The 15,552-nt window shown below is 41.0% G+C and overlaps 1 protein-coding gene across 1 annotated transcript in view; it reads right to left on the bottom strand.

Moving 5' to 3' along the window:
* Nucleotides 1-15,302, bottom strand: part of SLC1A3 (solute carrier family 1 member 3) — a 74,461-nt gene extending 59,159 nt beyond the window's left edge. The window contains exons 1-2 of the mRNA XM_068532377.1: nucleotides 15,204-15,302; nucleotides 13,343-13,614 (exon numbers count right to left, since the gene is read on the bottom strand). Coding sequence (XP_068388478.1) covers nucleotides 13,343-13,523 — 181 coding nt within the window. The 5' untranslated portion in view covers nucleotides 13,524-13,614; nucleotides 15,204-15,302. The remainder of the gene's footprint in view (nucleotides 1-13,342; nucleotides 13,615-15,203) is intronic.
* Between the last annotated feature and the right edge of the window lie 250 nt (nucleotides 15,303-15,552).

Raw genomic sequence — 15,552 nt, 5'->3', positions numbered from 1 at the left:
CGTATCTCACAGATGGAGAACCAGTCACTGACAAGAGGGTAAACTGCCAAAACCACAAACCTGTATAGGTCGGAGCCATTGTCAGCGTAGAGAGGGGTCAAGCTCTTCTCAAGGTCAGCTGAGTGGCTGAGGTGGACTTCACACCCAGCTCCAGGGCCCAGACCCTCACCCACTATGCGGTACTCACGGCCTTTCAGTAGACGTGGTACTAATTTAAAGAGCCTAAGTTAGTACAAAATATTTTATCTACATTTTCATTCTATTTTGAATTAGGTTAACTAAATATAGAGCTTAAGTTGAGGAAAGATTTTGTTGATTTTACTTAATGAAGTCCACATCTAGCTTTTTTTCAGTTCATTTTTAAATGAATAAACAAAAGCCATTTTTTTCTTCAGCTTTCTGCTGGGACAGGCAGCGTTAGAGGTGAAGTCAGTGTGCTGAGGTCAGCCAGCTATCAGCATTAAGTCAAGAGGAGATGCCCTGCATATGCAAAGATGGCTTTTCTGGGTAAGCAATTCAGGTTTCTGATTACAGAGCCCAGCAACGAAGAGTCTTCCCTGAAAACAAGTTCTCACAGCCTGATACATAGACTTCTCAGAGCCCTCTCCACTCTGCCCTTCTGACCAGTTAGAGGGAGAGGGGTTGGGGGAAGCCTGCTTCCCTTCAGTAAAGCAACTCACTGCCTCTGCAGAGCTGAGTTCCATTAGTGGGCACTTATTTAAGCACATTGATTGATATTCCCAGAACTAATAAAAACTTTTATGGCTACCAGATCTTTAGTGCAAGAGAACAGATCCTTTATTATTGATTACTCTGCAAAAATAACCATAAAAACCAGAAGAACTTCCTAACAGGATTTGTTACATCCGAAGCAAACTTTGCAAAGTTGGCATCTTGGTGACATTATGTAATACATAGATGTCACGAGCAATATCAAAATTGCTCATTCTCAGCCAACAATCTCATAGTATTCTTATTTTGGTATTTTAACAAGATTTCTAGAATCTAGGAAATATCTTAACAAAAATGTTTACGGTGATCAAAATTAACTGTGCTTGTTGAATGCTGCAAACAAAGATGCATTTTTTAAAAATACTTTTTCTCCCCTATTGTGGAAAGCTCAAGAAAAGAGTCCTTCAGGGGTTCACTGTTTCTCCCTGGGGAGTCTATACAACAAACACTTCTTTGGAAGATTAAATATCACTTCACTTTCTAAACTAAGACACGACGTGCACTCTGGAGCCTCAGAAAGAACACATACCTGGCTCACTTTTGAAGGCCAGACACTCACAAGTTAAAGCTAAAGACCTGTTTTAAGAATTTGGTTCCTATCTAATCTGAAAAAAATTATTGAAAATATTAAGAAGCCAGAAAATATTTAAGAGTAAAAGAATGAAGCACAGTCTGAAGTAAACTTTAGACCAAATCACCCACTTTAACTTTTGGTGGATGTTGGCGTTTGAAATAATAAAGTTTTACTAACGTTCCCTCCCTATCTCCAAACTCTGTCATGAACAGATCGGCAGACCAAAGCCTTCTAGAATTATTATTCACAACGCAAAATTCTCCAGAAAAAGAGACGATGCCCCCCAAAGAGCTCAGATGTCAAAAGAGAATCTAAAAGTGATAGTGGCATTGATCTTGAGAGGAAGACCTCACATTCTGAGGCCAGCTGCAAGAAAACTACCAAAGGCCCACCCAAGGTGAGCTAACTAGCTCTTCCAGCATTTACATTGCAAACCGGTCAAAGCCCATTCAAACTCCTACCGGGAAAAAGTTTGGCCTGTAGATCTTCAGCCAGAAAGGAGGCCATGCTGTCTGCTTGAATGCAAGATGGCTCAAGGGTATAATAGTATCAAATATTTTTGTTGATAGAGCACCATTGGTTTTATGTGACAAAATACTATTCTTTCCCAGCTAGGGTCTTTTCATTTTTGTAGTCAAAAACCAAACACACAAACAAAAAACTAGCACTACTTTGCCTCAAGTTTACAACAATCTAATGTATGATGTAATAAAATCACAGGAGTGGCATCCATTGCCTTTGCCATGTTCTATTGGTTAAAAGCAAGGTCACAGTTTCCACCACACCAACAAGTGAGCTGCACAGGATGATAAGGGCTTTGTCTGACCTGCACAGTCTCTAGGCCTGGCCCCCAGCTGCTGTTGAACAGTTTCCTGAGCAGAGGAATCGCTTAGTTGCACCGTGAATCCGATTCCCTACTGCGCTCCGTGAGTGTAGGAGCCTACCCTTAGGGACCTCCCTTCTCTACCAAACTGTGATTTCTCTCATGATTTGGGAAACTGGTTCTTGACTGAACTATGATTTCTCATATGCTTAGGTTTCTAGATTCACAAACTAGGAGTGACAGCTCTTGATTCCTAATTCTCTCACTAGGTAGGTTTTTTTGAGTATGAAAGACAGCAGGTGTGATGCTGTAGAAAGATCATAGTCTGGGAGTCAGAGATGAGGGTTCTGGGCCTGATGCTGCCAGTAAATTACGCTAGTAGATACTTCACTTAAATGACTGAATCTTCATAGCAAACCTACAGGACTTAATATCACCATCTTATAGATGAAGAGACTGAGCCCTAGAGAAAATAAGCCATCTGTCCAGGATTACATGGCCAGTAACTGATGTTGGCAAAATGGGGTTTCAAACTTAGATCTGCCTATTTCCACAGCTAATATCTTCAAGTCACATAATCTCTTTGCCCTCCCTGCCCCCTTCTTAATCTGAATAATGGGAGAAATAGATCAGAAAGGCAGTATGAACTTTAATATTCTCTGCTACATATTCTGAGCATTATCTTAGCTGCTTTATATGCATTCATCTTGTTTCTTCTAATGAATTCTAAAGTCCTTGATAATGCATACGAAAGCTTGTAGTAAGTCATAAAATGCTTTATCAATTTGGCCATTACGGTTATTATGGCAGGTACTCAATAATTATTTGAGAGATCAGATAAAAGTTTCTATTTCAGAACTTGGCTAGATTGTGGCCCAATCTGGAGAAGCTAAAAGCCTGTCTCATGCCAGCCTGATGAAGCTGCTGGATGTAAAGTTCCATTAACTCATTTTTATAAAGAAGCCAAGGGCAAAATGGAGAATTTACCTGCCCAAGAGGTCTGCTGGTCCCTGGCCTTTTGTTTCAGCCCAAACTTCCAGGCATTTCCTGATGAGAAGCTACTCTGTGTTTGAGTCAACCTTTCCACCCTCCCCCACTCCTCTGTTCCCACATCCTTCAGAGATCTGGGCCCTGGCTTGGCTCATTCTTTTGTCCTTTGGTATTTCCTGTTGCTGGAGGTGGGAAATACCTGTTCCAGCCTTGTTCCACCAGTGGTGCCCAGATAACCAGCCGTGGGTGACTGATGACCAGGCAGGGTACAGATGCAGACTCAAATCCGCACGGCGTGCAACATTGAGAGACAACTGAATCGGAAGAACCTTGGAGTTCTGAAAAGCCTGGTGCTTTTCTTCTTAAAACTGCGCTAACATAGACTATGTGAAATGGTAATATAATTTATAAATAATCCTACAGGTCTTTAAATGTCCAATCCACTGTCATTTAAAAAAATCTATTTTAGAAATAGTAACTGAAATCACCAGAATCTGTTGCCTTCCTTTCTGGTTAATATATATAGTTGTGAGTAGAAACTGGAAATGAAATATATTTAAAAATTTCCAAGCTCTCCCTGTGCCTTTGCTTGTGTGTCATATGCTTGCCAGCCCACACAAACTTCAAAGTCCACTCATCTCTACCTGTGGCAGCAGCCCCATTGGGGCAAACTCTTTTAAATCTCACAATTTGAAAGAGTAAATGACTACAACCTCTATGGGGTATAAATTAGCTACACAAAATCACAAATGGGTATACCCTTAGTCTCAGCAATTTCACTTTTAGGGATGTATCCCACAGATATACTTTACCAGGGTGAAATAACTTTTATCCAAGATTATTCATTATACCATTTGAAAAATGATATCAAAGGGTTGGAAACAACCTAAGTGTCCCATCAATTGGGAATTGCTTAAATAAAGTGTGGTTCACCCATACCATGCAGCCTTGAGAGAATAAGGAGGTTCTTTTTGTGCTAGTAAGGAATGACATCCAAGGAATATTGTAAAGTGAAAAAAGCAAAGTATGAAGTGAGCTATATATACTATGGTACAATTTGCAAAAGGCAAAAAAAAAAAAAATTAAATAAATATGAATTTATTTTCATGCTTATAAAATAACTCTAAAGTCACAGAAGAAACTGATAACAAAGCAAATTGGACCCCTGGGGGATCTGGGTGAGTGTGACACTTTCATTTCATTTTACTTTTGTTCTTTTTGATTTGGGGCAATGTAGATTTATTTATTTCATAAGTAAAATAACAAAATAAATACACACACAAAAATGGCCCACAATTTTAAAAAAATCTGACTGAATTCTATTTTACATCTTTTCTGCTAAATGCCTGAATCTTTCTAAAAACTCACTCTGGGTCTGGGTTGGTTGGTCCTCCATCTGCTTTAATTTGCTTTAACAATGAGTTTCCTTAATTTGGGTCATGGAGAGGGGGGACACTAGTGTGCTCAGATTTATAGTTGAGTGGATCACTTTCTGACCAAAAGGCTTTTTTTCTGGCGACAAGGAAGTGAATCTGAAAAAACTTTGAACTCAGTCGTTACAGGCTCATGTGCTGCTTCACCCAATTAGCCAGAGTTACAAGTATACCAGAGCTGAAAACTCACATTGTAAACCACTCAGCAAAGGTATGCTCTTTCCTCATCTGTCATGTTGTGTAAAGCATCCCGATGCCAGAACTTACAAAGACCTGGCAAGTTTATTGAGTTGCAGCTTTATGTACAGGACTACTTCATTTGCCTTAAAAAAGCAAATCTAAGACAAAAGTAAATAAATAAGAAAAAAAAAAAAGAAAACAACTTGGGTCATAAGCAGTCTCTTCAAAGACTCATAATTTCCTTCTTGATGCCTTTACTTTCACATTCATCAACACGCTGAAGACAGCAGCAAGCACATGGATCCCTGGGGTTTTGCCTTCCTTGCTTTAAAAATGGAATTTCCAGTGATGCTATGTGTCTAAAAGAAGAGGCCATCTTTTCAGGGTGAGAAGGGTAGTAATTGTCCATCTCTACTCTCATTAGGGACAAATGAGCTTCATCTTACAAGATTTTGAATAGAAAGTCTCTCACTAATAGCCCACTGTTTTCTCTCTGGGAAGCAAGAGCAGTTTGTGGCCTGGAATCATTGCTGGAGAACTGGAGAAATCTCTCTGGGGACAAGAAGAATGAAGTTGTCCTCTCAGGAGACGGGGACTCAGTCTTGAAATTCAAAACTTAAGTGTACCTTTCAACTCGCTGCTCCTAAATTTACCTTCAACTCTTTGATAAGATACACAGAGGAAAAAAAGGAGTGCCTTTCCCGGACATTGACTTAATTCAGCCAGGGTATATCTTCCTTTATCTAGCCTTGGGGGTTTTATTCTTCTCTTTCTGGTTTCAAAACCACTTGAGTGCATTTTTTTTTTTTTTTTTTTTTTTTGGCTGCGTTGGGTCTTCGTTGCTGTGCGCCGGCTTTTCTCTAGTTGCGGCGAGCGGGGGCTACTCTTTGTTGCAGTGCACGGGCTTCTCATTGTGGTGGCTTCTCTTGTTGCAGAGCATGGGCTCTAGGCACGCGGGCTTCAGTAGTTGTGGCACATGGACTCAGTGGTTGTGGCTCGCCGGCTCTAGAGCGCAGGCTCAGTAGTTGTGGCTCATGGGCTTAGTTGCTCCGCGGCATGTGGGATCTTCCCGGACCAGGGCTCAAACCCGTGTCCCCTGCATTGGCAGGTGGATTCTTAACCACTGCGCCACCAGGGAAGCCCTTGAGTGCATTTTTGATTGGGTCTAGTGCTGGGAATATTCTTGGTCTAGGGAATAAGCTCTGGGCCATTTTGATAGCACTGAAGCTTGACATAAAACTCATAATTTTTATCCTGGGTGAGCACAATGACTAAACTGTGTGCCCTGAAGTGCTCTGTGTGTTTCCACATCTCACAGCAATGATATAGCTCACCTAGCTGTCAGACCAAATACTTGGTGAATGATGGCACCCCAGCATTCCATAAATATCAAGAACTCTTAACACCTGGAATGTATAGCTTGGAAAAGATGGTGCTTAAATTCCAGTTGCCTCTTCCAAATAGCGTAGGCTCTTCACAACCTTGTTTACTCTATAGCAAAAACAAAGGCCTGCAATTTTCATCTCCTGATTTATAAGAGGTGGGCAGAAGATGGAAGGGCAGGAGTGGCTCTGCAGAGGTGTGCCTCAGTTGTGTCCTCAAACATTGCTTAGGAAACATTGGTCACCACACCCAGAGTCAAGAACTTGAAAGTCAAGAATTCAAAGCAAGAGAAGGCAGCTGCTTCATAGATTTGAGAGACTGGCTAGAATGAGTTGGGAGATCATGAGTTCAGGAAAAAGGTCCTTACAATGGTACAGCATCATGGGCTGAAAAGAAAACCCTCATGTATCTTATTCCGTATTTTCAGCTTTAGAGGAAGACAAATTAGACTTCAAATGATAGAATTTTGGAGTTGGAGGCAGACATTAGTCTAAATGTATTTTGTTGATGAGGAAATATGAGGTCCAGAGATTTGTCTTAAATCATAAAGGGAGCTGACGGCAGAGCTGTGTCTGTAAGCAGAACCTTTAGACTCTCAGCGCTTTCTCAGCTGTGTTCCAGACATTCACAGATACTAATCAGAAGGGGGGATGAACTGGCCATGGACTTACATTGCTATAGAGGGCAATGGGAAAACACTCTGTAAACTGTAACACAGCAACAATGGAAGGTATTATTATTGCAGGTAATTGTCCTGAACACACATACTTATTTGATTACCTACTTGAAAAAGAAACAAATTTGAAATTGCCTGCTCAGTTTTCTCATTATGTGAATTAACAGGAAGAAAATAGAGCAAAATAAAACCCAGAGACACTCTTAGAACAACATTAAGCCTTCTACCCCCTACTTCAAAATAACCTTTACCAACGCTGTTAGAAATCAGCAACATTTTCTCCAAGTTTCCAGAACCCCTCATCTTGCTTGGCTCCACTCTGATGGGGGTGACAATTAATGAACAGTAGACACCAAAATGCTGGAGAAAAGGAGAAACCAGGGAGGTGGTGAACTCTGATGGGTCCTGAGTGGTATGAACAAAAATGCACTATTGAGTATGTTACAACATTTATTGAAACCATTTTCTCAGCAACTTCCCATTTTCCTGAGACATCACTCCCTCCCTTGAGCAGTCTGTGTTGTGATAACAGCTGCCTGGGGATTACTTTCTGCTTGGCTCAAGAGGCCAGGTAGGTAAGGGACAGGTAATGACGGTGTCACTTACACTGAGGCTTTCATCTCTGCCTCTCAAAGCCCTTTACAACTATTAAGTCCCTTCCTACGACTCTCTTGGCTCCCTCCTCTAGCCAAGGAAACAGAAGACACTTCCAGACCTAAACTAGGTGACCATCTTCTCCCCTCCCCTCACCCGGTCCTCCCTCATCCTTGGCTCTCAGTCCTCTGGCCGAGCAGCATCATGAAACCCGCGTGTATCTTCACTTGACGCCCTAGCACAGATGGAAGCCAAAGACGAAGGGTTGACAGTTTCTTCGGACACTTTGCCTGCCAAGCATTTAAGGAAATTATTTAAGGTTACATGGTCGTAAGTGGCAGAACTGGGATAGAATCTTGGCAGGGAGGTGTTATAATTATTCCATTTTACACATGAAGAAACAGAGGCTCAGTTCCAGAAATGGGACATAAACCTAAGCATCTGACTCCAGAATCCGTGGCTCTGATCTACTCCCTATTCCGTCCTGGACTCTATCCCCAGGACGGGAGGCAGCTCTCTGGAATGCTTTTGGAGAAGGTGGGAGGGAGGGCAGGGATCTAATGCAAGTCAGCTATTTGCTATGGCTGTCCCCAACAATTTTTCTGTAGTTCTGCTCCCTGGGGAAGACAATGAAGCAGAGGAAAAAAAAAAAAAAAAGACTCTAGTCCTTACACCCTATCCCTATGTCACTTCTCCAGAGCAGGGCATTATGAATCCACTGCTTCTTAGCTCGCCCTCCAGCCCAGCCCTCTGCCCAGGGAGTCTCTGTGAGTGACAGTCACTAGCTGGGCTCTGGTAACACCAGGGGAGGGCCTGCCTCAGGAGCCATCCTCCCCCGAGCTTCTGGAAGCTCCTTCTCTTCTTCTCTTTTCCAGGAAGTGTTGAAGAAACTGGAAATCTGAACCCAGAAATCTGTTCACCATTCTTTGGATTCTTGTTGTTCAATCTGGGTGGAGATGCCGTTCTCTTAGTAAGCTGAAAGGTGTCAGCATGGGGGCCACTAACTCAAGCAGTTGGCTAGTTTGGTCCAGGCAGCAGCTGATAGTTCACTACATTGATGAACCTGCTTGGCTGAACTAACTGACTCGGCTGGATATTGTATTACATGTCCAAGGCTCAGAATACCACGACAGCATTTCTGGGAGATTATTGCTTCTAGTTATAAAGACGGGCCCTAGAGTTAATACTGCTCTCCAAATAGACTCACTTACAGAGTAGCTTATGCAGCAGGATAACCCGATTCATTGATCGTTATTCGTTTACCTTCAAAGACAGAACCTGTCTTCGTTCAGTCTGGAGATGGTAAGGCTACCTTCCAAATCTTTATTTATGGTGAGCCTCTTGCACTGTATCTCCACTGCAGTGGCAGCCCACATCTCAAACTCAACATGTCCGAAACTGAAATTATTACTTCCCCCGTCTTCCTGTGTTCCACCGTGACTGACGGTACCAACGCCACTCGGTCACCCAAGCCAGAAATCAGACCATCGACCTGCAATCCACCTTCTCTGTCAACTCACATGCAATCAGCCACCAGGACTCAGGAGTGACCCTTGTTCTGAATTCTCAATTCAACCTCTCCTTTCCACCCCTCCTGTTGATGTGTCAGTGCACATCCTTAGCTAATTGGGGTAATAAAACAAGAATGAACATTTCCTGAGAGGAGGGACCAAGCATCCAGAACACTGTGGTGGGTAAGAGCATGAACTTGGAGCCAGAATAATGGATTTGAATCCCGGTCAAAATGCATCAACTGTGGGATAAGTATCTGAGCTTCGGTCTCCTCATCTATAAAATGAGAATAAAAATACCTCCCTCCCTGGCTTGTTGTGAGGATTAAATAAAGCTAACATACTAACAACACTTACAACACTGCTTGTCACCACATAAGTGTCCACAATATATATTATACATGTAACGATAGATGAGGAAACCTGAGACTTCAGAACGGGTAAACACCTTCTTTAGGATCACACGGTGATTAAGTACGGCCGGCATATGAATCCAGGTCTATCCTTCATCAAAAGCCACACTTTAAAAATGTTACCACATGGCACATCTATGGTTCCACATGTGGTTGTTAATAACAAAGTAGAACGTCTAAAGTACCAACACAGAAAGACATCATATACGATATAGAACTGTATATACAATATGATCTCATTTCAAAAAATGTTACGAATTTCTCTATTACTACTTCTGAACCCCATATATTCCTTTGTCATCTCATTTTTCATCCATCTCTCCTACTAAACGACCTGAGGGCAGAGATGCCACATTGTGTAGCATAGAGCCAGATACACAACATCCAATATTTGTTAAATTGCTGAATAGCGTTGAATCTTTAAAAAAAAAAAGTATTTATTTAGCAGATAATAGATGAGTGACATTCTGTGACTTGAACATGACAAAGGATTTTTCTTTCTTTCAGGGAGATGTCTGAGGTCCCTCTGACACAACTGACCACAGTATGAAGTAGAAAGTGCTTCCCAGAGGAAGAAAGTCAGTGACCACTCAGTGTGTTTTTTGTCTGACAGCTGTCTGCAATAGCCCTGGAAGACACTTCATCTAATGCTTTAATGATGAACTATCTTAAAGGGACTTAGCACTTGCCACTGCCTTCTCTCAAGTTGCTAGTCTGCTCCCGTTACATAGGCTTTGCAGCCTGGCACTTTCAGACTTTGACATGGCTTAGAAATGACATTAGAAATGTCATTGCATAGAAATGACATCACATTGCACATGTGGTTCTATGCCTGTGTTTGTAGAGGAATTGGTAGTGCAATATCTACAATTCCCTACTTTTTTTGAATATATGGATTCACATGTCTCTACTCCTCTGTATTTCTAGTTTCTATTCCCACACACTAAATGCACATTTCTTTTATTTCAAAAAGATGAAAGAAAACAGACTGAACAAAAAATTCACCCCACTATGTAGATTTTCCCAGTCTTTTTTAGTAAAAGTGATCAAAACCTAAGAATTTGAAAACTAAGTAATTGGGACTTCCTTGGCGGTCCAGTGGTTAAGACTTCACCTTTCAGTGCAGGGGACATGGGTTTGATCCCTGGTCAGGGAACTAAGATCCCACATGCCGCAGGGCAACTAAGCCTGCGTGCTCTAGAGTCCACGCGCCACAACTAGAAAGAAGCCCGTGCACCACAACGAAGATCATGCATGCCACAACTAAGATCCAGTGCAGCCTAAATAAATAGATAAATAAATAAATAAATAATTTTAAAAATAAATAAATAAAAATGAAATTAAAAAAAAGAAAACTAAGTAATAGCTATAGTTCTTTCTTGTCATTTCATCTTTGGAGAAAATAACTATTTTCTCCTTCCTTCCTAGCGTCTTTCCAGTTTTTCCTTGTGCTGCAGCAAACAAATTTGAGAGCTGATGTCCCAGACATGTCCTTTTCCTATTATTTCTTTTAGGGTTGATGTAGACATGGTACCCAGTGGCAAGCTAAATGAGCCTTTGTTTTCACTGGGCCCTCAGTGCAAGAGGCACCAAGAGATAGCTGAAGGCTTCTTCCTTCTCTCCTAAATCTGTTTGCTACTAAGTTGTGATTCCAAGTCTTTGGTGTAGACTCAGTGGTCTGACTGTCAATGAGATCTCTTTATTTGTTTCTTTGTTAGTGCCTTCTTCTTGTTACTTCTACCTCCTCAGTTTCCATTAGTAAAGCCAACCCTGAGGGCATCCTGCCAAGTTATCTACCCCAGCGCAGCCAACTCATCACAGTTCTCACAAATCTTAGGAAAAGTCCTCATTGGGCTAGGAAATGATCCCAGAACTCAGAGAGAAAATGGACTCTTAAATCCTGGCACTATCTTCCTTCTATCAGAGATGTTATTTCTTTGTAATCACTTAAGAACTTCCTTCTCCATTGATCTGCTTTCCATGTTCAGGTTTTATCACTTTCCATTTCTGTGTTCTTCACCTGAAACATTTCTGTCCTAGAAATGGAACTCTTGTGTTTAGAACACCATTTTGAATCAGTGTTTCTGCATCTTTTCCAAACATACTCCAGTATCACTGAGTTCTATTTTTATACGTATAGGGTTGCAAAATAAATGGGCATTTGTTAAATGAATGAGAGGAATGCAGCTTAATCATTTGTAGGAGAATTATACGTTTTCTGCTGAGTTTAACTGAGTAAATCATAGAGCAAAATGACAAAGCTATGTGAATGCATGTAGCATTGCTTGGTAATTGGCCTCTACCAAGACATGGCAGCATTTTTCTTCCTGGCAACTCTCACAAGATGTCAGCTAGTCAGGAGAGCACTGAGGCGGGATGGCAGAGTGGTTAAGAGAATGGCCTCTGGCACTAGACAGCCTGAGTTTGACTTTCACCTCTAGCATTCACTAGCTGCGTGACTTTGGGCAAGTTGCTTGATCTTTCCGTGCTCAGTCTCCTTAGCTATGAAATGAGGATCAGAGTAATCATACCTACCTACTGCTTTCATAAGCTTTTTTAAGGATTAAGTGAGCTAATATAAGCAAAACACCTAGAAAGTAGCTGGAATAGTGCTGTATAATCGCTCACAATTATTATTACACAGCCATTACTTGGCTTGACAACGACTGTAATTCAAAGAAAAAAACCGAGATGAGAATACTGTATTTTACATCAACTTCCAAGACAATGATACAGCACTGAAATACTTCTTCCGGGAAGGTATTCAAACCTGGAGACCTAAAGAAAGCCATTACTTCTCTGAGTCAATCAGGAAACTTTCTTTTTGAACATCTCTGGAATTAATTGAACAGTCATTAATCACCAACAATTACTAAAAGGAGCCAAAGATGTTGAAATGGAATATATCTAAAGCCTTGTGACAAACTACTCTTCTGCTATATTCCTATTTGTCTGCAATCTAAGAATCCTATTTTTGGAGATAGTTATAATTATATTTACATGCTACAGAATTTTCTTAGTTTTTATTGTCATTATCTGTTATATTTGATGGTGATCTTGGCAAACTCCAAGGTAGAGATTAAAGCCTTTTTTTTGGTGGCAGATTAGTAGAAATTTAAGTTATAGCATTTTTTACAGCATGACATTGGCTTATCTGTTTACCAGCCTAAGGATTTCTATATTGGTTCAAAAATTCCAAGTAAGTAGATTTTTCAGCTATATTTTAAAGGAAGATTAACGCTACCTACAAGTAGCAGATATAATTGCTAATTATAATGAACTATAATTTCAGATACCAATAAATCAAACAAAACAATAATGTTTTATTTGTACAGACTGCTGTCAACAATGCTAAATTAGTAAGAGACTGAAAAGTTTCAAAAAAGGTTTAGCTATTTATGGCAGACGCTTAGAGGCAATGAATGAGGGATCTGTGTTTACATTTCCCCTAATTTGCCTTTCCCAGTCACTGGACGAGACCGTGTACAAACAGAAAAGATTCGGCCACTATGTCTGTGTTGATATTCAGCTGTAAGTCAGCACCAGTTAGAATATAATCACTATTAGGGATCTGTGTCTCGTTCTGGGTGTACCAATAGTGTACATTAGTTTTAAGTGAAAGTGACATTGCATAATGATCACATTTTGGCCAAATCTAGAGTACTTGCTTGTTTCTACTGTTACTTAACTGCTCAGGTCTTAAGATTAAATTATCCTCTTTTATCCTTACATGAGATGGAGAAACATTTGATTTATTTCCCTTCTCCACACAATCAATTGATTTGCATAATGCCTAATGAGATTCTTTCAGATTCCCACGTGTTTACCACATGTTGTTCCAAATGTGCCAACAGACTGTCATTTAAAGGAAAAAAAAGAATCTTCAAATTCAGAGGAAAGCCTGGACTATCCTTCTGAATACCTACAATCAGTTCATCTGATAATATTCCCAGGCAGTCAGATGCCCCCGAGAAACAAGATCCAGTTGTTTTTTTTGTTTTTTGTTTTTTTTGCTTGTTATCAAATGACTTACCCACAATGACTGCGGTGACAGTGAGCAGCACAAAAGCATTCCGAAACAGGTAACTTTTAACATCTTCCTTTGTGATGTTCTGCACTTTCTTCTTGGCCAAGAGTGTACGTTTACGGACCCCTTGCTGGAATCTCTCCATCCTGCCTCCCATCCTGGCCTCTTCTCCATTGCTTTTAGTCATGTTTTACTTCTGCAGAGCGTCTGTTCTCTGAACTTCAATGTCACGGAATCAGCCCCAGAAAGCCAGTCCTCTTTGGTGTTCAAGAACACAACTAGACGAGAGAGAAAGAGACAGAATTACAGCCTCCAGGGGTGAGAAATCAGGGCTGCCCGACACCAGGGGAAGCTGTTGGCAAACTGCATAATCTCAGTAGGAATCAAGGGCTGGAGAGTGGCAATGCCAGATCTCAAGGCTAGAATGTGCATATTTTACTGGACCACGTGTGAGACATGTGCATAAATCCAGAATATATGAGCAGGTACTTGTGTTACATTTTTAAACATTTGTCCTTCCCTCTCCAGTGAAGCTATAAAAGGGCTCATCAGAGCTGCGTGTGACTGAGCACCCTTACCCCCACCCGATCCCCCAGAACCTAGCCAAGTACTTTGCACAGTGTTCGCCCTCAATAAATGTCCAATTGAATTAAACGCACAGGAAACGCTCAGTAATTATACTTAATGGCTCATGTTGTATACATGGCAAAGGCATAACCAGGTCAATGAAATGAATTAAGATACTGAGATTTCACAGTCAGAGGTTGCTGTTATATATAATAAAGTAACTATTTTCTGCATTAAGAAAAAAACCATGATAATATCAACTAGTAAACATGCTTATGAAAAGAACACAAGTACCCACAGGTCCTGGGAAATACATTTGACTCTTTCACGTGGTAACTTTTTTTTTTTTCATGAAATAAGCTAAGTGCGCTGGGCACATTTATAAATTATCTGAAATCATAATTCATCTTCATTTTGGTCCCAAGTAGAAGTACAAAGTAGCATTTGTCTTTGTGGCAAACATGCTGGAGTCTTCTGAGGAAACTATCACCCACTTCTCAGTATTTTAAAATTTAGGATCTCTAGAATAGGTGAGATGAATTCAATTTTCATTCCAAACGTTACAGCGTGTGGTTTCTAGTTTCTTTAAAGTGCTCCTAGGTTATTCAAATATATCTAAGTAAATCTCTCCTTGGTGGAAATCAGCTGTTTTGAAAGATCAAGGGATTCCTTCTGCTGTTTTACAAGATTTCTAATCCGTAACCTTTCCCATGATAAATCCAAGTAAAAAATCAAGTCGTGCCTGTGGACGTGTGTATCTGGCAACGTGAAAAGCCAGTGTGTGCGTCCGTGGAGGAGGTAACTAGAAAGCAAGAAGCTTTTGGCAAATCCAAGTGCGGAAAAAAAGACTAGTCTTAACAGTTTTGACTTTTAAATAAAATTGCAGGCTGGGGTCAGTGATAATAAGACGTACAGCTCGTTCAAGACTTCACAGCAGATTAAAAGTTTAGGGAGAAGTAAAGAAGAGGAGACGCGAGAGACCAAATTTTTTCCCCTCCTACTAATCTCTGATTCCCTTTCCCAGTCACTTTAAAACAGACCAGCTCAGCCTTGATTCTTTTCTAGAGCTCCAACCACAATCTGCCCCCAATCCACCCTGAATGACTCAACTCCAGATTAAGAGAGGACACGGCGTAAATAGACACCACACGCTCAATGCATTAAATTACTAACATGGACTTTATCTACTAAAATGGCTAGCTTTTACTCTCGCTACTCCTCTGCTCGGGAAACAAAATACACTGGCAGAGAAATGGAACGAGAAATGTAGCCCAGCAGGAATACAGGACGTCAGACTTACCTTTTCAGATTTTGTAACGGGTGGAAGATACCCCAGGCAATGACAAGGTGAATTCCCAGCAGGTACAGCGGAGCAACAAAACGCAGCGAGCAAGGCGTGCATGTGCTCTGAAACTGCAAATTACTATCGGGGCAACTTAAGAAAAGGGGCGGAGTCTGTGCCCGGGAAAGGGGGAGTGGGGAAAAATGAAAACACCACAGGGAAGGAGGGGGGAAACCCGAGGTTTCTGGAATATTGATTAATCTTGGCGCACCAGAAGCATGCTTGCTGGCTTTGTTTTGCTCCTTAGACCACTTTTCCAGCTTTGTCAGTTCACTTTCATTAGAAATGCAAAACCGGGACCAGGAAG

Source organism: Eschrichtius robustus, chromosome 2, assembly GCF_028021215.1.
Source record: "Eschrichtius robustus isolate mEscRob2 chromosome 2, mEscRob2.pri, whole genome shotgun sequence".
NCBI lineage: Eukaryota > Metazoa > Chordata > Mammalia > Artiodactyla > Eschrichtiidae > Eschrichtius > Eschrichtius robustus.
Note: the sequence above shows the minus strand (reverse complement) of the source record. Positions and strands in the feature narration are given on the sequence as shown.